Source organism: Prionailurus bengalensis, chromosome F2 (assembly GCF_016509475.1).
Source record: "Prionailurus bengalensis isolate Pbe53 chromosome F2, Fcat_Pben_1.1_paternal_pri, whole genome shotgun sequence".
Taxonomy (NCBI): domain Eukaryota; kingdom Metazoa; phylum Chordata; class Mammalia; order Carnivora; family Felidae; genus Prionailurus; species Prionailurus bengalensis.
In genome coordinates this window covers 41,383,503-41,408,342 of record NC_057353.1, presented here as the reverse complement: position 1 = coordinate 41,408,342, position 24,840 = coordinate 41,383,503, and the positions used below count along the sequence as shown (strand labels likewise).

At 38.8% G+C, this 24,840-nt stretch overlaps 1 protein-coding gene across 6 annotated transcripts in view; it reads right to left on the bottom strand.

Moving 5' to 3' along the window:
- The window catches only part of ESRP1 (epithelial splicing regulatory protein 1), a 66,248-nt gene that overhangs the window by 1,933 nt on the left and 39,475 nt on the right, over window positions 1-24,840 (bottom strand). For 2 of the 6 annotated variants that reach the window (XM_043601394.1, XM_043601393.1), the window contains exons 14-15: window positions 14,331-14,481; window positions 9,823-9,932 (exon numbers count right to left, since the gene is read on the bottom strand). The exons of 1 other annotated variant lie outside the window; for it this stretch is intronic. In XM_043601394.1, coding sequence (XP_043457329.1) covers window positions 9,858-9,932; window positions 14,331-14,481 — 226 coding nt within the window. In that variant the 3' untranslated portion in view covers window positions 9,823-9,857. The remainder of the gene's footprint in view (window positions 1-9,822; window positions 9,933-14,330; window positions 14,482-24,840) is intronic. 3 more of the 6 variants (XM_043601396.1, XM_043601395.1, XM_043601397.1) reach the window with 2 other exon arrangements.

Genomic DNA, 24,840 nt, shown 5'->3' with positions numbered 1-24,840 from the left:
TACTCAGCTCCTTTGTGGAGTGACTATTTCACAATGTCTATACATACAGACATTCCTCAGTCTGGGTCCTCAAGTTACAACAGCGTTTTTTTGTTTTGTTGTGTTTTTAATTTTTATTTGGAAGAGAGAGAGAGAGAGAGAGAGAGAGAGAGAGAGAGCGCGCACACATGCAAGCTTGGGAGAGGGACACAGGGAGAGAGAGAGAAACCACAAGAAGACTCTATGCTCAGCACAGAGCCTGACATGGGGCTCGATCCCATGACCCTGGGATCACAACCTGAGCTGAAATCAAGAGCTCAACTGACTGAGCCACTTAGGCACCCCATCATAGCAATTCTTCTGATATTAAGAGGCTTGATGCCATTATTAAAACCATTAAGACAATTTTTGAAAATTAAAGTCTAGTATAAGAAATTTCAAATATGAAACAAAAATATTTGAGTCAATAAGAAGCAATGAGGGGCGCCTGGGTGGCGCAGTTGGTTAAGCGTCCGACTTCAGCCAGGTCACGATAGAGCGGTCCATGGGTTCGAGCCCCGTGTCAGGCTCTGGGCTGATGGCTTGGAGCCTGGAGCCTGTTTCCGATTCTGTGTCTCCCTCTCTCTCTGCCCCTCCCCCATTCATGCTCTGTCTCTCTCTGTCCCAAAAATAAATAAACGTTGAAAAAAAAAAATTAAAAAAAAAAAGAAGCAATGAGGCATGACATTATAGGAAACATCAACTCTTTCAGTGAACAGTTGATAGACAACCTTTATGTGAATTCATTCATCTGCACAACCATCCTATAAAGATTACCATGCTATCCCCATCATACAGATGGAGAAACGGAGGCACAGAGCAATTAAAATAGTCATCAGCAGGTCCAGAATTTGAACACAAATTGGTTCCGTTATGCTATTTCACTTATACACCACATAAAAACATACATACATACATACATACATTCATTCATTGTGTGAGAGAGAGAGATAGGCAGAGAGAGGGGGAGAGAGAGAAAACAAAGCAGGCTGTGCACCATCAGCACAGAGCCCGACGCGGGACTCGAATTCACGAGCTGCAAGATCATGACCTGAGTGAAATCAAGAGTTGGTTGCCCTACTGACCAAGCCACCCAGGTACCCCACCACACAAAAACTTTCAAGTGAAAACTTTTGGCATTGTGCATGCTTTCACAAGTAGATGAGAAACTGGACTGCAGATAGACATAAAAATGGTTCTTCAGAGTTCAGATCTGTTCATATGGCCAGTTTGAAATCATGGTCAAGGTTAGATTTGCTTTAATAATAGACTCTAAAATTGATACAAATTTAGAATCAGGTATTTATAAAACAGGGAAATACTTGTTAGAAATCATTCTTAAAATGTGGTTTACAAAGTGACTGTAATTTAGTACTTAGTGTAAAACACAGGACACGCAAGTTTCCCCTTGGTTACTAAGTACAAATAAAATCTCTATCAATGATCTACCAACACAATTGTCCAAGATCTACTATATTCTTCTTTTGGCAATAGCATCTGAATTGTCCTTAAATAACTGACTGTCCCATAACCTAATCTTAAGCCCATAATGAAGCAACTTTACAACTGAGCCCAACAAGTGACACAGACATGGCCAATCAGAGCCCTGCATGTTCCTGGCCACAGTGCTTTCTGAAATGGACCTAAGCCAGGCCAAGTAACCTCAATTCCTGGCCTGCCTCTGGATTTAAGATGGAAGGATGTAAGCCAAGAATTGCTGGAGGTACCCTACAGAGACAGTTTGGAAAGAGCAAGCCCTTGGATCCAGTCAAGTCAGTCAACCATGGGCCTGTTATCAGAGTCAATAAATAAAACCTTTCCCATTCCCAGCTCATATTATCATTCTAAGAAGAAACCAATGTAGATGCTGAAAACTATACCTTCATATTCTGTGAAAACGTAGAAAAGTCTGAAAAAATGAAAAGTTTAGCTTTCTCAAGCCTGTTTTTTTTCAGCTTATTTTGAGACAGAAAAGCAAGAAAGAGTGCACGTGCATGTGCATATGGAAGGGGCAGAGAGAGAATCCCAAACAGGCTCTACACCCTCAGTGTGGAGCCTGATATGGGTCTTGAAGTCCCTGAGCTGAAGTCAGATGCTTGACTGAGCAACCCACTCACCTCTGAAGCCTGCCTTTTTTTTTTTTTTTTTTTTTTTTTTTTTAGTGTTTATTCACTTTTGAGAGACAGAACATGAGCAGGGGAGGGGCAGAGAGAGAGGGGGACACAGAATCCAAAGCAGGCTCCAGGCCCTGAGCTGTCAGCACAGAGCCTGATTTGGGGCTCGAACTAACAAACCGTGACATCATGACCTGAGTGGAAGTCGGACGCTCAACTGACTGAGCCACCCAGGTGCCCCTTGCTTTTTAATCCCAGTAGTATCCAATGGAATTTTAGTGTTTAGTAATCAAACTTTAGACTTCAAGCTGTTAACAAAAGACAAACCCCACAAAACCTTCAACTCCCCCTCAAAACAACAAAAACCCCCAAAACAAACAAAAAACAACCAATGTTTCCTATTTTCCCTTAGCTGCAGAAAAGAGTAAAAGTATAAAGAAACTATTATGCAGGGGCGCCTGGGTGGCGCAGTCGGTTAAGCGTCCGACTTCAGCCAGGTCACGATCTCGCAGTCCGTGAGTTCGAGCCCCGCGTCAGGCTCTGGGCTGATGGCTCGGAGCCTGGAGCCTGTTTCCGATTCTGTGTCTCCCTCTCTCTCTGCCCCTCCCCCGTTCATGCTCTGTCTCTCTCTGTCCCAAAAATAAATAAACGTTGAAAAAAAAAAATTTTAAAAAGAAACTATTATGCAAAGACAATTTTGAAGTTACAACTGCAAATATTCACAAATCTCTTTCCTTTCCAGTAAGATCTGTGTTAAAAAATGTTTTTTTTGTACACGGACATTGAAAGTACCATGTAGAAAGAAATCATTTAAGAAAACTGGATTTCACCAACTGGGGTTACATCTTTTGGAATGAAGCTAAACCCCTCAAAAACCCTGCAATTCTGATTAGTTGTAATATTTTATTTCCTTGTAGTAATTTTGACATCTCTTTTCTAAAAAAATTAAGTCATTTGTGAGATTTCTTTGTTAGGACAAAGAAATAGTTTCTTTTTCCTTATATAATAGGTAAAATAAAACCCATAACTCAGATTCTTTAATCAAAGAAAAATGTTTTGATAGCCTTTTTGTCACTTAAATCACTAATCGGCATTTAGGTAGCTATTGCTGCCCACTATTATAAATACTAGCTGAAAGAGAAAGAAAGTAAAATCTTGTTTCATTTTAAAATCTCATTTATCCAAGAAACATCTTGAATATTTTGGCCAGAAACTAAAATATTAGTCACTATATTGGTCCAAACAAATAATTATATAATACAAAAGACATATCATTTTTTAAAAATTTAAATCCCAGTTAGTTAACATATAGTGTAATAATTTCAGAAATAGAATTTAGTGATTCATTAGTTACATATAACACCTAGTGCTCATCCCATCTCAAATCCTCCTTAATGCCCATCACCCATTTAGTCCATCCCCCACCTCCCACCCCACCAGCAACTCTCAGTTTGTTCTCTGTATTTGAGTCTTTTATGGTTTATCTCCCTGTTTTTATATTATTTTTGCTTCCTTTCCTTTATGTTCATCTGTTTGTATCTTAAATTCATCATAGGAGTGAAATCATGTTTGTCATTCTCTGACTTATTTTGCTTAGCATAATACACTCTAGTTCCATCTGTGTTATTGCAAATGGCCAGATTTCATTCTTTTTGATCACCGAGTAATATTCCAGTGTACACACACACACACACACACACACACACACACACACAGCACATCTTTTTTATCCATTCATCAGTCGATGGACATTTGAGCTCTTTCCATAATTTGGCTATTGTTGATAGTGCAAGACAGATAATTTTCGAACTACAAAGTAATCTAAACTATATACTTAAGAGGCCAGGTATAAAAGATACTCTCCAAATGAAAGCTGCATGGTTTTTGTTTGATTGTTGGGTATTCTTTTGTTTTTCCTTAAAACCTAGCTGTTGTGAAAATACCAGGCTTAACACATCACAAGAACTTCCAAAAATACCCAGTATAGACAAAAGTTCTCACAAAAAAAAGCAAAGGAAAATGTGAACACTTCATCTTGGACCTCCCTGCCTCTAGAACTGTGAGAAATTAGAGGTTTGTTATTTATAAAACACCCAGTCCATGGAATTGTGTTACAGCAGCCAGAATGAACTAAGACATTCAGCAAATGATCAAGATTGCACTGCCAGTAATGTTATGTAGGTAATAGCATCCCAGATATTATGTGATAGGATGTGCACTTCACCTCCATGGTATTATTCTTTCCCAATACTCATTACCCCAGTATAATTGCCAAAAAAGCATCTAACAAATTCAAAATCAAGGATAGCCCACAAAATACCTCAAAAGCAGAATACCTCAAAATTGTCAAGGCCATGAAAAATAAGCAAAGACTGAGAAACTAACATGGACTAGAGGATACTAAGGAGACAGGCCAAATAACTGCAACATGGATTCATAGATTGGATCATGGAACTAGATCATGGAAATGAAAAAGAACATTAATGGAAAAATTGGTGAAATCTGAACAATGTCTGGAGCATAGGTAATAGTCATCAACATTGCTTCTGTATTGATTATTGTAATCATAGCAATAAAGTAGTTATTTGTCTATATGCAGAACTTTATAGTTTGTAAAACTTGCTTACGCTCATTAACCCACCTGATTCTTACCTAGAAAAGTTAAGTCACATATGAAGAAGTGATGTTATGTGCATTTTACAGAATAGGGAAATGTTACCTCTGAAGAACTGTCTCTCCATATGTATGCAAAATATGTTTATAGCCAAGCATTTGTTGACAAATTTATGAGCTGGTCCTGCCCCCCCACCCCCCCAACACACTAGGAGAGTTACACTTGGAGCTTATGGTGAGGGAGTTGGGGGTACAAACAAGAACTCTGGCCTTTTGAGGAGGCATTTTTTTCCAGACAGCCATCAAACCTCCTTCCCAAGAGGGCATCTTCAACAGCTTGTGAGCAGTAGTTGGGGATCTTTTATGATAAAAAAAGAGACATAGAGTAATTCTTGGGTTAGCTGACAAATGTTGGCTATACAAGAAGGCAGAATACTGAAACTTCTTTATCAGACCTTATCATGGGCTTTGGCTACCTTTATCTGACTCCATAACCAGTAATGGCATCATGCTTTCAATAAATTTTTCAAGTACTGTTACTAGTTTCCTGTCATTGTTGTAAAAAATAATGTAATTTGATGACTTAAAACAGAAACTTCTCTCACATATCTGGCGGCCAGAAATCAAGGTGTCAGCCAGGATGTACATCCTCCAGAGGCCCTAGGGAACAATTCTTTGCCTTCTCCACCTCTCAATGGTTGCAGGTGATCCCTGGCTTATGTCTGTATTATTTAAATCTCTGCCTCCATGGTCATATTGCCTCCTCTTCTCCTGTGTCCATCTGGTCTCCTCCCCACTGCCCTTTTTTGTAAGTAGGCTCCATACCCAGTGTGAAAGCTTGAACTCATGACCCTGAGATCAAGAGTCATGTGCTCCACTGACTGTGCCGCCCAGGTGCCCCTATTTCTGCCTCTTTTATAATTGCATTAAGGGCCCACCCACATAATCCAGGATAAACTCTCCTCAAGATCCTTACTTTTTTTTTTTTTTTGCCAGATAAGGTAATAGTCACAGGTTCCAGGGATTAGGATGTGGACATTTATTTGGGGCCACCATCCATCCCACTATAAGTACTTACTCTGCCAGGCTCTTATTTGCTTAGTAGAAAAGAGCACCAAGACTGAAACTCAAAGTGATGTATCTTTAGTCAGCTTGGTCATTAACTGTAGGACTCAAAAAATTACCCAGCCTCTCTGGGTTTCATTTCCTCATCTGTCACATGGAGCCATGGGTACCTGCCCTGATGCCTCACAGTGCTGCAATGAGACGTAAATGGCACTGGAGATATAAAATTGCTTACAGAGCATAAGGCATTCTAGTGATGTTTAAGAGATGACTAGTGATGATAAATTTGATTATTAATAGAGATGATGAGAAAAAATATATAGGCACGAGAAGGTTAAAGGGAAATAAATGGGGTCCAAATTGCATAAGGAAGTACAAAAAAGAATCTGAAAGAAAATATTCATTATGGTTATTTCTGGAGGGTGGAATTATTAGTGACTTCTCTGCACCTGTCTGTATGTTCCAAATTCTTTACAATGAGCACACAATACTTTTATGATCCTTACCTCCCAGGATCACTGAGATCATTAAACAACTGATAACTTAGCCAGGTGTTTCAGCCAGTACTCCATGTGAATTTTTTAAAATTTCAATATAAAAGTAGATCAATCTGATTTTATAATAATAAATGCAAACACCTGGATTTTAACAGAGCACCTGATATTTCTATCATGACTTCAAATATATAAACATAAGATAGAATCAGAGTTGAGTAATGGTTATAGTCAAGTTAGGACATTTCTCATATAATAACAAAAAGCTGAGGTGCCTGGGTGGCTCAGTTGGTTAAGCATCCTACTCTTGATCATGATATCTTGCCATTGGTGAGATAGAGCCCTGTATGGGGCTCTGCACTGACAGCCCATAAGACTACTTGGGATTCTCTCTCTCCCTCTCTCTCCCCCTCCCTGTCTTGTATGTGTGTGCATGCACACACGCTCTCTCAAAGTAACATTTTTAAAAAAGAACAAAGTTCCACGTCTAGTCATTTCTTCTTTTTCTTTTTAAAGATTTTAATGTTTATTTATTTTTGAGAGCGTGTGTGCAAGCAGGGGAGGAGCAGAGAGAGAAAGAAGGAGACGATCTGAAGCAGGCTCCCCACTGTCAGCACAAAGTCCCACGAGGGGCTTGAACCCAGGAACCCCAAGATCATGACGTTGGGAGTGCCTGAAGTCAGACACTCAACTGACTGAACCATCCAGTCACCCCTCTAGTCATTTCTCATTCAATATATTCATTTTATGATATAGAAGAGTATGCTTATCATGTTAATAAACAGCATTAAGAAGTTGAATAAAGAACATTTCAAATGACGAAGTATGGATCAAAAAAAGTATCAAAAGGCTAGAATAATGTGCTCTCATTCCTGTGAACTAAACTAGAAAATACTCCATACCCACTGCAAAGTATCTGGGCACAATGTTCTTTAGTACCCAAGATATCTTGAAATCTCACAGAAAATAGCAGAGAATCATCACTTCCATCCCAGAACTGGGGTTTCTACAACTTCAGAACGAGAGCCTAAGACCCCAATTGTCATTTCTCAAGGACAATATTGTACTATTGGCAACCACACTTTCCAATTTAGAACTCATATAGTTAAGGCCCATAGGGTCCTCAGCCATGAAAATAGTAACAAAATTTTATTTTATTTTAATGTTTAATTTATTCTTGAGAGAGAGAGAGAGAGAGAGGGAGAGGGAGGGAGGGAGGGAGGGAGGGAGGGAGGGAGAGAGGGAGAGGGAGGGAGGGAGGGAGGGAGACACAGAATCCGAAACAGGCTCCAGGCTCCTAGGTGTCAGCACAGAGCCCGACACGGGGCTTGAACTCACAAGCCATGAGATCATGATCTGAGCCAAAGTCGGACGCTCAACTGACTGAGCCACCCAGGTGCCCCAGTAACAAAATGTTAAAGTGGCATACCAGGAAACCAAATCCAACAACAACAACAAAAAAAAAATGAAGGAATTAAGTTACAGCAATTCCTGACCATGTCCCCACAATGCCATCTCTAGAGCAAGCTCACACAGAAACCCAGTATCCTTTTTTTCCCTTCCAAGTATGTATGTATGTGTGTATTTTTTAAATGTTTATCTTTGAGAAAGAGGGGGGGGGGAGGGAGGACGCATGCAAGTAGGGTAGGGGCAGAGCAAGAGGGAGACAGAGGATCTGAAGTGGGCTCTGTGCTGACAGCAGAGAGCTTGATGTGGGACTCGTACTTATAAACTATGAGATCTGACCTGAGTGGAAGTTAGACGCTTAACCCACTGAACCACCCATGTGCCCCACCCCACCCCCGAAGTTTTTATTTAAGTTCAAGTTAGTTAATGAAAGCCAATATCCTTTAAGAAAAGGTTACCAATTAAAAAACTATTTTCAAAAACTATCAGGATTCCTTCTAGATTTAGACAATGAACCTTAAAAACATTATGCTAATGGGGATACATGGGTGGCTCAGTCGGTTGAGCGTCTGACTTCGGCGCAGGTCATGATCTCGTGGTTGACAAGTTCAAGCCTCGCGTTGGGCTCTATGCTGACAGCTCAGAGCCTGGAGCCTGGCTCGGATTCTGTGTCTCCCTCTCTCTCCACCCCTCTTCTGCTCATGCTCTGTCTCAAAAATAAACATTAAAAAAAATATATATGCTAATGGAAATAAGCTAATCATGAAAAGACAAATATTAGGTTATTCCATTTTTGAGTTACCTAGAATAGTCAAATGTATAGAAACAGGAAGTAGAAAGGTAGTTGCCAGGGTGTGAGGGAAGAGGGGAGTGTCAGTTTGAGATGATGACAATAGATGGTGGTGATGGTTACATAATAATGTGACTGTACTTAATGCCACTGAACCATACACTTAAAAATGGTTAATTTTATGTTATGTATACTTTACCACCATTAAAAAAAATGAAATGGGAAAAAAGTACACTCAACAGAATTACCATAGGACTCTGTGATTCCACTCCTAGATACATACCCAAGAGAATTAAAAAACAGGTACTCAAATCTTTGTACGTAAATGTTCATATCAGCACTATTTACAATAGCAAGAAGGCAGAAACAACTCAAATGTCTATCAAAAGAGGAATGAATAAAAAATGCGGTCTATCCATACAATGGAATGTTATTCAACTATGAAAAGAAAGGAAGTACTGATACAGGCTCCAACAAGGATGAACCTCAAAAACCTGGGAAGTGAAAGAAGCCAGACACAAAAGGGCCACATATTGTAGGATTCCATTTTTATGAAATATGCACTAAAGGCAAATCCACGCAGACAGGAATGGTGTTTCCAGGGTCTATGGGGAAGGAAAATAGGGAGATATGCTTAATGGGTTTGGGGTTTTTCTTTTGGGGTGATGAAAGTGTTTTGGAACTAGATAGATGTGGTGGTTGCACATGTTATGAATATAGTAACTGCCACTGAATTGTATACTTAAAAAGATAGATTTTAAGGGCGGTGCCTGGGTGGCTGAGTCAGTTAAGCGTCCTACTTCGGCTCAGGTCATGATCTTACTGTTCGTGTGTTAGAGCCCTGCATCGGGCTCTGTGCTGACAGCTCAGAGCCTGGAGCCTGCTTCTGATTCTGTGTCTCCCTCTCTCTGCACCCCCCCCCCCCCCCCCACTCATGTTCTTTCTCTCTCTCTCAAAAGTAAATACATGTTAAAAAATTTTTTTTAATGGTAGATTTTGTTATGATTTTTACCTAAATTAAAACAACAAAAAAGCATACCCAAACTGTATTTCACATTAAATCTAGCAAATGAATTTCTAAATTGACAAGTTTTCCCTTACCCCCAAATAACATACAACTATGATCCATAAATGTTTCTAAGATACTGTCTCCTTGGATGACACACTGAATTCCAGTCTCCCATTTCTTCCAGGATCTCTGTCAGTCCTACATCACACTAAAGAAAAGGGGGAACTTCTTACGCGACTCATAAAAAATACATTCAGATTCTCGATCTCTATTGGCCCTTTATGATTGAGCTTTCACATCATAGCGCCTTACCTTCTTTTCTGAGGATGGTCTAACTGCTGGGGCCCTTAAATACAAACCCATTCTTTGGGTAGAGTCCTGGCCTGGTCATTTGTGTGTACAAGTCCATCATCGGCTGCGTACTACAATGCAAGTTAGAACAAACAGGATCATAAGATGGACAAACTGCCACTATGGACGATTAGCATTTCAACTGAATAGATCTACGGACACTACTATACGACATTTAGAATGTAGGAAACAAGCTCAAATGCTGGTAAGAGCCACATATGTAACAACTAATCCCAAGTCACCACTTCCTACTTAATAAAACCTTCTTTTAGGGAAGGGGTTAGTTAGAGTGAACACAGGGATAAAGAACCCATAACACAATAAACAAACACGTCAGATCGTGCTAACAGTACAGTTTCCATGATATCACAGGTGTGACTAGATATAAAATAGTTTGAGTACCAACTATTTGCAAAGTATTGTCCAATAAGCCCAGCATCTGCAAGCAACTCTGTGAACTTTAAATATTGTATTTGTAATATCAACCTAATTTTCTCAGGCAGACAGCAGATAAACATAATAGCGGCAAGAGGCTTAAAGAGATACTGATTAAAGTCAGTATTCTGAGAAAAAACAAAAACTAAAACCATTAAAAATGCAAAGCATTAACAGTAAAGGATAAAGCAAATGGCAAATCAAGTTATAAGAATTATGTAAGGAGACCAGAGAGTCCAGAATAAGAGGCCCATCAAATATAGATACAGGTTTATTTTCACGACCAGAATGACATTCTCCTGATCAAATATTTTCATGGTAGTTTGTCTTCATGTATTCAGTCCTCATTCTATAAATCTCATTTACCAAAATGGGCCCAACCCAGGCACTTTAACTTTATAAAATCACAGATTTTTAAAAAGTTTACCTATTTATTTATTTTAGTATTCCCTACACCCAACGTGGGGCTCGAACTCACAAATCTGAGATCAAGGGTAGCATGCTCTTCTGACTGAGCCAGACAGGTGCCCCTACAAAATTACAAAATTGACAACAGAACCCATGTCCTGCATTTTGTTTTGGACATCAGAATTCTTCCCTTTTTGTGAATCCTTGCCCTCTCTGGCTTCATACCCCCTTCCCCACTACCACCAAGTGTGAAGTATAGAAAAATTACGTCGAAGTAGAAGGAATTTTGCTAAGGGTAGGAGAAACATATATCCAAAAATTATGTTTAAATATAATGTTTGTAGGAAATGACATATGCCATTATTATCTTGAGATGTTTTTTAGAAGGCAGAATCGGAAACTATCAAGAGATTTCACTCAACCAATTATTACTAAGTATTTGCTTTATGAACATATTACATAACCAGAAATAAAATGAAAACCTCCCAATACATCAACAGCAATGAATACACTGTAAATAAAGGTAAATACAAAATATACTTAGGAGAACATAGTTTTAAGTCACACTCTACTGATTTTGTCTTATGGTAAATCTATACCCAATCTGGATTCCTATAGCTAGGGACTATTACCAAAATAATTGAGGACAGAAAAAAATAAGAAGACACAGACTCTTGGGGCACCTGGGTGGCTCAGTACCATAAGTATCCAACTCTTGATCTCAGCTCAGGTCATGATCTCAGGGTCACGGTTTCAAGCCCTGTGTGATTCATTCAATCAAGCTTGTGATTCATTCTCTCTCTTTCTCTCTTTCAAAAATAAAAACTTAAAAAACAAAACCATTAAAAAAAAAAAGAAAACAAAAAAATGGATATGGACTCTCAAAGACTGAATGTATGAGCCTTCATGTAAGAGTGATATAAAATTAGGATACAAAAGATTTTGGATTTTGTAACTGCCTTAAAACTCAAATTACTAAAGACATTGGAATAATTTGATTACTTAATTTGATAAGTGAGTTTTATATATAATCTTTTTCTTTTCTTTTTTTTTCAAGGAAGCTTTATGCTCAATGTGGGGCTTGAACTCACAACCCTGGAATCAACAGTCGCATGGTCTACTGATTGAACCAGACAGGTGCTCCTAGTTCCTACGTAATCCTAATTGGTTGATCCAGGTCACGAACTCCAAGCACTTCAGCAATGAAGGCCAAATTCCTTGAGATCAAATAATTTTGTATGATCTTCTTACTTCTGATTATACCAGATAACTCTACTCCAGCCTTCAATGATTCCCTAGAAGATACTAGAAGATAAACTGCTATAAACTGAAGTTATTTTATCTCAACTTTGAAGCACATCAATCTTGTAGCTATAAATCTAGAAATAACTGCTTTTACTTGTTTCTGGTAGAATACCCACAAAAGCCAGCCAGAGAACACTTCATAATAAGAGCAATTTTGCTTAATCTCACAACCAATTTATGTGTATGACCTCTTAATTCTAGTCATTGCAAAGCTAAATGTTGACCAGTCAAAACAAAATAGAAAATTAATTGACTTCAAAATAGAAAATCAGCTGACTTTTAGAACCTGAAACTTTGCTTGTACTTTCCAGAATTGGAAAACACTGGGAGAAAACACGAACTCCAAAGTTTATTAAGCAACCTCCTCAATAGCCTTCAGTAAAATTCTCTATTCCTTTCAGAATCTCATGAATCTTATGTGAAGTTTAGAGTAACTGTTTCCCCCACTGCAAGAGCTCCCAATAGGCAGCATAATGGTTTAGGGAAGAAGCAAAGTATGTACAATAGTCCCCCTTATCAGCAGTTTCAGTTACCCTTGACTGACCAGAAGCAAATGATCCTAACACAATCCTAACACTACATCACGATGCGTACGTCATTCACCTCACTTCATCTTACCACACAGGCATTTAATCTTTTCACATCATCACAACAAGGGTAAATGTAGTAAAGATATTTTGAGAGAGAATGACCACATTCGCATCCCTTTTATTACAGTTCTGCTTTATTATTGTTAATCTCTGTCTTTGAATTAGAATTTATCACAGGTAGGTAGGGATAGGAAAAAAGAAATTACAGGGCTTGATTCTATCTGCAATTTCAGGCATCCACTGGGTGTCTTGGAATGTTTTCTCCCATAGATAAGGGGAAAAGATCTACTGATCTCTAAAGACCTCTTACTTCCGGTATGAATGTGTTAAGCCAGGCAATAACAAAAAATAACTTTTGTCTAACCTTCATTAGATATTCTTCATTTGCCAGAAAATACACTTTTAATTTTAAAAGCCCATAAGAACATTACAATAACTTGGTAGGCTTGGGGCATCCCCACGGAGATAATTTTAGACGAGCTCCACAATCCTCCAGGATTCATGGACGCCAAGCTTGTAAACCCATTCCAATGGTGAAACAGACTCTGTAGGCATAATCCTTACAACTCCGTACTGTAAATGCTCAAGGCCTATTTTAGGTTTGATGATTATGTCCATAAATACTTCTCGGCTCTAGAGACTCAAGCAAAGTTCAGCTTCAAGAAGAAAGATAATTTTTGCTATTAATACAATAAAAGAGTTTCAAGATACTGATTTTTAGGTATTGCAAGAAAGGAATTTGGGTTCTAGGTAATTATGTGATTCGAGGAAAGAAAGGTCTCTGCTCAGAGGAGATGGCAATGAGGAGATTTTGCTCACTCTTACAGAGCTCTTATAGAGTTTACCAAGAAACATCTCATTTCGTAACTTGAGTCGGAAAACAATTGATGGACATAGGCAGTGGCAGAAAAAGTTGGTAAGAGCCAACATTCGTTTCACAAGAATTATCACAGATCATTTCATATAAGGCTCACCAAATATCCTACAGCTCATTTTAATAAGTTAGCATCTAAAGATTCATTGAGTCTCCTTTGTTTTTTCCAGGTTAGGTAGAGAGGCCTTGACTACTTTTTACATACTCAAATTGCATGTTTAAGTACTTTTTTTGGGGGGGGGGGTAGTCAAGAATTAGAGGAAAACTCCTTCTTAGCCAATCCTATTCTAGATAAAAAGACCCACATTGCTGTGTGCCCTGAAGAGCTTTCCCAAAGTAGCCCAATTTTCAAAAGGAGCACCAACAGATTATATTGAGACAATTAGAGTAGCCTGGAAAAGTCCTAATCTTGTCAAATGGGTGAGTTTGAAAATAGCACTCAAGGGGTGCCTGGGTGGCTCAGTCGGTTGGGCGTCTGACTTCGGCTCAGGTCATGATCTCACAGTCCGTGAGTTCAAGCCCCGCGTCGGGCTCTGTGCTGACGGCTCAGAGCCTGGAGCCTGCTTCAGATTCTGTGTCTCCCTCTCTCTGACCCTCCCCCATTCATGCTCTGTCTCTCTGTCTCAAAAATAAATAAACATTAAAAAAAAAATTAAAAAAATTAAAAAAGGAAAAGAAAATAGCACTCAAAACTAGTCCCCCTGACTTTGCCTCTGGTTCTTTTTGCCTCTATAAGCAAACCTATTAGCATATGTACACATGAGGTTCAGAAAATCTGCTCTTTCCTGGCTGCATTCTTTAGGCAAATCAACTTAAGTAATAAGGGCACTGTGTATTTTCTTCTTCAAGCTACTGACCTGGTAACCTTGGAAGAAGTTAAGAATTTCCTTAACTCCAGTATTGTAGGCCAGGCCCTGCATTCTGACCACCGTGCCAGGCTGTGGAGGGACACCGCTAAGATTAGCAGCTGTAGGGAAGTAGCCAAGACTATTGGGCGAACCTGGGGGGCTAAAGGGAGAGAAAGCACAGTGAACCAATAGGAATAGACAATGTCCAATATTTATTCTAAAAGCATCAGTTATGTAAGGAAACAGACTTCCTCAAGGTGATCTTTCTTAGAATTCTCAGTTATCTCTCCCAAGACAGGTAAGAATACCATAGCTAGTCTGTCCCACGTTTCCACAAAAGTCCAAAGTTGAAAAGCAAAAGGGTTAATACAGACTTAAGTGCAAGTCTTCCCCAGAGATCCAGTTCTGAGATTCTTAAAGGGACAGGAAAGAGAGAATTAAGCCTTCGTAGTCACTCAACCACAAAGCGCTACTTCCAAAGCCCAGCTCATTGATGATTAACTGGGTAGTTGCCAGGAATAGTTAGGCATGAAAATGCATGAATTCAAAGCACTAATAGGAACCACAGCCACAGTGACCAAAAGGAAAAGAAAAAGAGAAAAAAAATCCAAAGTTATTGCTCCAAAGAATAGACAGTTCTACCCACATATACAAGCAATTGTACAGCATAAAACACAAAGTACTATAGCACTCATGAATTAGTTCTTCCAACCTTGATTGGAAAAAAAGGTAGCGAAGTGGGTAAATCGGAAGGGATGCATAACAAGTTAAATCAATCACTTAACACAAAGGCAAAATTGATGCTTGTGTCCTCTCCGTGCTATCTGCAGCAATTACCTCCAAGAAGAACAAGCCAAGTGAATACATAATTATTCTTTATGTGGCAATGCAAGTGATTACCATATTTTGAAATTAGTTTCACCCTACCCCCCTACCCAATTTGTTTTCCATCACAGTGGCCAGATACCCATAATTGAAAATACATAGAGAAAAATTATAAAGGTGTTAGTAGCTTAAGGATCAATCAAGACCCACAGCTTTAGATTATTCAATCTTCTAAATCTAAGTAGGTAATTATCCAACTTCAAAGACCAGTAAACACATAATGGAAGGGCTAAGAATCTTTGAGATTATTTATCCTACATAATCCTAACTGATGGATTAATAGGAATGGTGCCAGATGTGCATATATTTCCAGATTCCATTTTTTTTTATTAGTACAGAAACTTTGAGCAAGTCACTTAATTTCTCTGAACTTCAATTTCATCATTTGCTAAATGGGGATAATAGCACTTTCCTAGTTTCACAGAATTGTTCTTCGGATTCAATAATCCGAACATACCAAGTTACTCCATAAATCATAAAATAATTTGTTACCTCATTCTTGTTATTTCCATAACCATCATTCCATTTCATCATTTTTAAAATATCAGAGCGTGAAAAAATTACTTGACATCAAGCTGCCCTTAATCTTTTAAGTCTATAAAGCAGTGATCCTCAACTTATGTGCATATTAAAGATAGTTGGGAGATGTTTCTAACTTTGTGTGGGGAGAGTCTATTTAGAGACTAACAGTCAATCTATATGTAACTATAAGAGCAGATACAGAGGGAATGCTGAAATTTATGCCTGAGTAGAACTTTAGCAATCACTCAGACATACCTCATCGTTTTCACAGAGGTAGAAACAGAAACTAAGAGTTAAATTATTTCCCAAAGGTCACACAACTAGTTAGCTCTTCACCAAACCAGAACCACCCAGAGTTTTTAACCACCATTCAAAGACCATATTTGCTCATGTCAAATGCCTGATAACTAATTCTCGAAAACCACCAAGACTTCTCTATGTATTTAATTGAGTAACTAGGTTTTTCCTACTAACTAGTAGAGTCAGATTGTTCCCACAGTATACAACTTATTCTATGACTCTGTCCCGGCACATTCTATACCTTTGGCTAAAGATCTCCTATAAATTAAATCCAGGTGTCTAGTACCTTCAAAATACAAACAAGACAAAATAGATAAAAGTTATCCAACTAGAAATGTAACATTTTAAGTGACAATTATGTTCAGTATCTATAAGGTAACACCTATTTTCAGGAAGCCTAAACTCGGAATCACATCCTTATTTTGCACTAGGATTTCTGCTGTACACAAGGCATCTTAAGGAAAATTAAATAATTGTGTATGTACCTGACAGGAAATGAGAATAAGAATTTTCTGTCAACCTAAATGCAAAGGTCTTTCAGATTATTGAAATCAGAATCAACAAAAATAACTTATTAAAAAATGACAAGATATTGACAAGGTAAACCTCTATGTAGAAAAAAGAATTTACTAAAAACAAGGTAGAAAAAACCAGTCCAGCAAGGTAACAAAATACAAGATCGACACATATAATAGATCAATTGCATTTCTATACACTACAGTGGAAACACAAAAATGAAATTAAGAAAGCAATTCTATTCACAATAGCATCAAAAAAAAAAAAAAAAAAACCACTTAGGAAAAAAATTTAAAAAGGAATAGTTAGACTTACCGAAAACGAAAAGACATTATTTGAAAACAAAAGATGATCTAAACACAAGGAAAGACAGTCATGTTCATAAACAAAGGACTTAATATGGTTAAAATGGCAATCTTGTCTAAACTGACCTACAGGGGCGCCTGGGTGGCGCAGTCGGTTAAGCGTCCGACTTCAGCCAGGTCACGATCTCACGGTCCGTGAGTTCGAGCCCCGCGTCGGGCTCTGGGCTGATGGCTCGGAGCCTGGAGCCTGTTTCCGATTCTGTGTCTCCCTCTCTCTCTGCCCCTCCCCCGTTCATGCTCTGTCTCTCTCTGTCCCAAAAATAAATAAACGTTGGAAAAAAAAAAATAAAAAATAAATAAATTGACCTACAGATTCAATTCACAAGCTATCAAAATCTCAACTTTTTTTTTTTTTTTTTTTACAAAAATCAACAAAACTGAACCTAAAATGTGCACAGAAATGCAAAGGACCCAGAAGAGCCATACTCTCTTGAAAAAGAACAAAGTAGGAGTTATGTTTGCTAAATTTAAAACTTGCTATAAAACTACAGTGATCAAAATGGTGTGATACTCCCATAAGGGTAGGCAATGATCAGTGGAATTGAATTGGGTGGCCCGAAATAAACCCTTACATTTATGGTCATTTGAATTTTGACAAAGATTCGAAGACAACTTGGTGAGGAAAGAATACAAGCAAACCTTGAAGATCCTGTGGGTTTGGTTCCAGACCACTGCAATAAAGTAAACATCACAATAAATAGAGTCAAATGAATATTTTGGTTCCCCAGTGCACATACAAGTTTTGTCTAGACTATGCGGCAGTCTACTAAGTGTGTGCAATGCCATGAGGTCTAAAAACACACCTTAATTTAAAAATAACTATTTTGGGGGGCATCTGGATGGTTCAGTTGGTTAAGCGTCTGACTTTGGCTCAGGTCATGATCTCTTGGTTCATGAGTTCGAGACCCACATCAGGATCTGTGTTGACAGCTCAGAGCCTGGAACCTGCTTCAGATTCTGTCTCCCTCTCTCTGCCTCTCCCCTACTCACACGGTCTTTCTCTCTCAAAAATAAACAAACATTAAAAAGTTTTTTTTAATAACTATTTTTTAGAAGTTTAAAATTTTTATTTACTTATTTTTTACCTTAGAGAGGGAGCATGAGTTGGGAGAGAGAGAGAGAGAGAGAGAATGAATATGTCTTAAGCAGGCTCCATGCTAAGCATGGAGCCCATCTCGGGGCTTGATCCCACCTACCCAGAATCATGACCCAAGCCAAAATCAAGAGTTGGATACTCAACCGACTGAGTCACTCAGACGTCCCTAAAAATACTTTATTGCTAAAAAATTCTAAGTATCACCTAAACTTTCAGCTAGTTGTAATTACTGATCACAGATCATAACAAATAAAATTATAGAAAACTACAAAATATTTCAAAAATCGCCAAAATGTGACAGAAACAAAGTGAGCAAATGCTGTTGAGAAAATGGTGCCGACAGACTTGCTTGATGCAGGATTGCCATACACCTTCAATTTGTTAAAAACAAAAACAAAACAAAACAAAAACAACAAGTACCTAGGGGCACCTGGGTGATGTTTTCAGTTGGGCATTCAACTCGATTTGGGCTCAGGTCATGGTCTCCCAGTTTGAACCCCACATCAGGCTCTGTGCCGACAGCTCGGAGCCTGGAGCCTGCTTCGGATTCTGTGTCTCTCCCTCTCTGTCTCTAGCCCTCCCCCACTCATGCTCTGTCTCTCTGTCAAAAATAAACATTAAAAAAATGTTCTTAAAAAAAAAAAAGAAATACACAGTATCTACACAGTGCAAGAGAGCAAAACACAATAAAACAAAGTATGTCTGTTGTCTTTCCAATAAATGGTGCTGAAATAATGTAATACCCACATGCAAAAGAATGAATTTAGGCCTCTACCTCATATCTTATAAAAAATTAATCCAAGTTGAATAAGACACCTAAATTAAGAGCAAAGTTTACAGAACTCTGGGGCCCCTGGGTAGCTCTGTCAGTTGAGTGACTGACTCTTGATTTTGGCTCAGGTCATGATCTCACGGTTCGTGGGATGGAGCCCTGCATTGGGCTCTGTGCTGAGAGCACAGAGCCTGTTTGGGATTCTCTCACTCACTCTCAAAATAAATTGAATAAACTTAAAAAAATAAAGTAAAATTACAGAACTCTTGCAAGAATATGTAGTAAATCTCCAGAAACTTGGGTGATATATTACAACGAAACTGTAAGTGAGAAAATAAGACACTGATAAATTGTACTTCATCAAAATTTAAAACCTTTGTGCTTTAAAAGACATCATTAAGAAAATGAAGATAACCCACAGACTGAGAAAAAGTATTTCTAAATCACACCTTAATAAGGTCTCTCATCTAGAATATATAAAAAAAATCTTACCACTGAAAAACAGTACGGAGACTAATCCAGTTTCAAAATGCACAAGAGATTTGAACATTTCTCCAAAGAAAATATACAAAAGGATAATAAGCACATATGAAGATGCTCAAAATCAATAGCCATTAAGGAAATGTAAATCAAAACTATAATGAGAAAGCAAATCCACACCTACAAAAATGACTAAAATAAAATCAAGTTTAAAAGGTTGTGGAGAGGGGCACCTGGGTGGCTCAGTTGGTTAAGCAGCCGACTACGGCTCAGGTCGTGATCTTGCGGTCCGTGAGTTCGAGCCCCGCGTCGGGCTCTGTGCTGACAGCTCAGAGCCTGGAGCCTGTTTCGGACTGTGTCTCACTCTCTCTCTCTGACCCTCCCCCGTTCATGCTCTGTCTCTCTCTGTCTCAAAAATAAATAAACGTTAAAAAAAAAAAATTAAAAGGTTGTGGAGAAACTGAACTCTCATACATTGCTGGTTAGAAATGTAAAATGGTAGGGCACCTGGCTGGTTCAGTTGGTGGAACATTAGACTCTTGGTCTTGGGTTGGGGGTTTCAGTCCGAAGTTGGGTATAGAGACTGCTTAAAAATAAAGTCTTAAGGGGTGCCTGGGTGGCTCAGGTTGTGATCTCATTGTTTGTAAGTTTTAGTCCCCCACTCAGGCTCTCTGCTGTTGGTACAGAGCCCGCTTCAGATCCTGTTTCTCTTGCTCTCTGCCCTTCTCCCACTCGTGTGTGCTCACACTCTCTCTCAAAATAAATAACATTAAAAAATTTAGACATCATAAAAAAAAAAGAAACAGAAATGTAAACTGGTGAAGCTCCTTTGGACAACAGTTTCGCTCTTTCTCAAAAGTTAAACTTAGAATTAACGTATGACACAGCAATCCCACTCCTAGGTGTAAACCTTATACTAGAAATCTGAAAATTTATATACATGCAAAAACTTGAATGTAGAGGTACACAGTACCATTATACTTAATAGTCAAAACACCTTCAAATGTCCAACAAGTGATAAATGGACAAACTAAATGTCGTAAATCCCTACAATATTATTAGCCATAATATTATTTAGCCATAAAAAAGAATAATGTACTGACCCATGCTACAGTATGAATGAACTTCAAAACATGCTCCATAAAAGAAGCCAGGCACAAAGACCACATGTGGTATGACTTCATTTATATGAAGTATCTGGAAGAGGCAAATCCACAGAAACCAAAAATAAGTTGGTAGTTCTTTAGGGATGGGGTTACGGGAGAGAGTGAAGGGGGTAGAAGGGAGGTGAATAGGAGTTTCTACTAATGGTCACCAGGTTTCTTTTTGGGGTGATAGGTTACTCTAAAATTAGAATGTTATATTATCTAAAAATTGGATTATAAAACTTGTAAAATTAGCAGCACAACTCTGTAAATACACTAAAAATTGAATCATACATTTAAAATGAGTCAATTTTCAAAGCAAGAAAGAGTATACAATGGAAAAAAGACAGTCTCTTCAGCAAATGGTGCTGGGAAAGCTGGAGAGCAACATGCAGAAGAATGAAACCACTTTCTTACACCATACACAAAAATAAACTCAAAATGGATGAAAGACTTAAATGTGAGACAGGAAACTATCAAAATCATAGAGGAGAAAACAGGCAACAATCTCTTTGACCTCAGCTGTAGCAACTCCTTACTAGACCTGTCTTAGAGGCAAGGGAAATAAAAGCAAAAGTGAACTATTGGGACTTCATCAAGATAGAAAGCTTCTGGACAGCAAAGGAAACAATCAACAAAACTAAAAGGCAATCGACAGAATGGGAGAAGATATTTGCAAATGACATATCACATAAAGGGTCAGTATCCGAAATCTATAAAGAACTATTTAAACTTAACACCCAAAAAACAAATAATCCAGTGAAGAAAGGGGCAGAAGACATGAATAGATACTTCTCCAAAGAAGACATCCAGATGGCTAACAGACACATGAAAACATGCTCCACATCACTCATCATCAGGGAAACACAAATCAAAACCACAATAAGATGCCACCTCACACCTGTCAGAATAGCTAAAATGAACAACTCAGGCAACAACAAATGTTGAAGATGTGGAAAAAGGGGAACCCTTTTCCACTGTTGGTGGGAAAGCAAACTGGGTACAGCCACTCTGGAAAACAGTATGGAGGTTTCTCAAAAAATTAAAAATAGAATTACCCTCTGATCCATCTGTTGCACTACTGGGTATTTATCCAAATGAGACAAAGATGCTGAATTAAAGGGGCACATGCATCTGAATGTTTTTTTTTTTTTTTAAATGATACACATTCCTTTTTCTATTTCTCCATCTCTACCACTATCTCTTTTTTTTTTTCAACGTTTATTTATTTTTGGGACAGAGAGAGACAGAGCATGAACGGGGGAGGGGCAGAGAGAGAGGGAGACACAGAATCGGAAACAGGCTCCAGGCTCTGAGCCATCAGCCCAGAGCCCGACGCGGGGCTGGAACTCATGGACCACGAGATCGTGACCTGGCTGAAGTCGGACGCTTAACCGACTGCGCCACCCAGGCGCCCCGCATCCGAATGTTTATAGCAGCACTAGCAACAATAGCCAAATTATGCAAAGAGTCCAAATGTCCATCAAGTAACAAATGAAGATGTGTTACATATACACAATGGAATACTACTCAGCAATCAAAAGGAATGCAATCTTGCCATTTGCAACAACATGGATGCTAAGTGCAATCAGTCAGAGAGACAAATATATGATTTCACTCATATATGGAATTAAAAAACATTTTTTTTAAATGTTTATTTATTTCTGAGAGAGAGAGAGACAGAGTGTGAACAGGGGAGGGGCAGAAACAGGGAGGCACAGAATCCAAAACAGGCTCCAGGCTCCGAGCTATCAGAGCCTGATGTGGGGCTTGAACTCACAAGTCATGAGATCATGACCTGAGCTGAAGTCGGACGCTCCACCGACTGAGCCACCCAGGCGCCCCACTCATAAATGGAATTTAAGAAACACAACAGATGAACATAGAGGAAGGGAAGGAAAAATAAGATAAAAACAAAGATGGAGGCAAACCATAAGAGATTTTTAAAAATATTTTTTTAATGTTTATTTATTTTTGAGAGAGAGAAGGAGACAGAGAATCTGAAACAGGCACCAGGGTCTGAGCTGTCAGCACAGAGCCCAACATGGGGCTCAGACTCAGGAACCGTGAGATCATGACCTGAGTTGAAGTTGGATGCTTAACAGACTGAGTCACCTAGGTGCCCCATAAAAGACTCTACTGCATCGTATGTTAATTTGAATTTGAATAAATTTTAAAAAATAATAAAATGGGTCAATTTTACAATATATAAAGTGCCTCAATAAATATGAAAAATCATAGCATTAACTTTTCAGCTAATTGAGTTAAAGACCAATTTATAGTCAATGTCTGAGATATTCAATGCTTTTCATGGAACATAAATTACTGAGTTATAAAAAAATCTTAGGATGTGCCTGGCTGGCTTATTTGGAAGAGCACGAGACTTTTAATATCGGGGTTGTAAATTCGAGCCTCACATGGGGTGTTAGAGATTACTTAAGTAAATAAAACTTAAAAAAATTTTAAGTCTTTTGGGGCGCCTGGGTGGCACAGTCGGTTAAGCGTCCGACTTCAGCCAGGTCACGATCTCGCGGTCCGGGAGTTCGAGCCCCGCGTCAGGCTCTGGGCTGATGGCTCAGAGCCTGGAGCCTGTTTCCGATTCTGTGTCTCCCTCTCTCTCTGCCCCTCCCCCGTTCATGCTCTGTCTCTCTCTGTCCCAAAAATAAATAAACGTTGAAAAAAAAAATTAAAAAAAAAAAATTTTAAGTCTTTTATCAGATTCTGTGTAGATTAAAAAACATTATGAAAGATAAGAGAAATTTCAACATAAGAATAGCTTCAAAATATGTATGGATTTATCTGCCACAACAGAATAAGGAGAACACAGAAATTATGTGCATTTGCTTTATGGCAGTAATTTAGAAAAAGACAAGAAATTCAAGCAGGAAATTTTCTAACCACTCCAATTAAGAACATAAATGAGACGGACGCCCAGGTGGCTCAGTCGGTTGAGCGTCCGACTTCAGCTCAGGTCATGATCTCATGGTCCTTGAGTTTGAGCCCCGCGTCGGGCTCTGTACTGACAGCTCAGTGCCTGGAGCCTGTTTGAGATTGTGTCCCCCTCTCTCTGCCCCTCCCCCACTCACACTCTGTCTCTCTCAAAAATGAATAAACGTTAAAACAAACCATAAACAAGAGCTACCCATCAAAAGCAGATTATACTAGTAACTCATCTTAATCTTTACATTCAATCGTTCAGTCGTTACTGTTTTGGGTTCTTGCTGCCATTATACCGTTAGTGAGGTTTCAGATTCTCAAGTGCAAGTGTTTATCAATGTCTCATGCGTATAGGAGGTCCACAATGTAACTTCTACTAAGAAGCCACAAAGGTTAAAAAAAAAAACTGATAGGACTAAAAAGGTAACACTGAACTCAAAGGTCCTGTGGTTGGAAAGATTGTACCGTAGGCACATAAGCAAGAAGGTTGCACTTGAGGGGCATCTGAGTGGCTCAGTTAAGCGTCCAACTCTTGCTTTTGCCTCAGGTCACGATCTCAGTTTGTGGGATCAAGCCCTGCATTGGACTCTACTCTGACAGGGTGGAGCCTGCTTGGGATTCTCTCTACCCCCCTCAAAATAAATAATATTAAAAGAAAAAAAAAAGGGAGAGACTGCACTTGAGCTGAGTGCAACCCCAATAAGAATGAGGGGAGGCAGAGGAAATGAAGGGAAAAAGAACACAAGAAGTAAAGACATTATTTATGACCACTTGCTGGGACAAGCTGCACTGAGACAGTGTTAAGAAATTGCTTAATGAAACACATGAATAAGTGTATTATAAAGCTGTTGAAGATTCCCTCCACTGTAGTACTCCATGTCTTCTCTGTCCAGTTAAAAACTTTTTCAAACCCAATGTAGAGAAAACCTATATTTCTGAGAAGTTATGACTTCCTTTCCTTTGAAGTTAGGAGTTTTGAATATAGGTTTCCTTTCATCTGACTACCTGCTCAGAGTTCAAGATTGTTATTCCCATATCAATAGCCTAAGAGTCTATTGTCAAGACTACCCAAACATTTCTTTTCTATCCTTTATTTTCCCAGATTCGAATTTATATCTAATTTTGTAATACCCAATGTATTTGAGTAAGTCTTACAAAAATTCTTGCAGAACAGGGAAAGATATATGAAAATACTGGGGGCTGGGGTGCCTGGGTGGCTCAGTCGGTTGAGTGTCTGGTCATGTCAGGTCATGGTCTTGCAGTTTGTGGGTTTGAGCCCTGCGTCGGGCTCTGTGCTGACAGCTTGGAGCCTGGAGCCTGCTTCGGACTCTGTGTGTCTCTCTCTCTGCCCCTCCCCTGCTCATGTTCTGTCTCTGTCTCAAAAATAAATATAAACATTAAAAAAAAATTAAAAGAAAAAAAAAGAAAGAAAATACTGGGGCCAAGATGCCTACCACATCAGAACACTCATAATACACACTCTGTTGAAAACAAGCCTCAT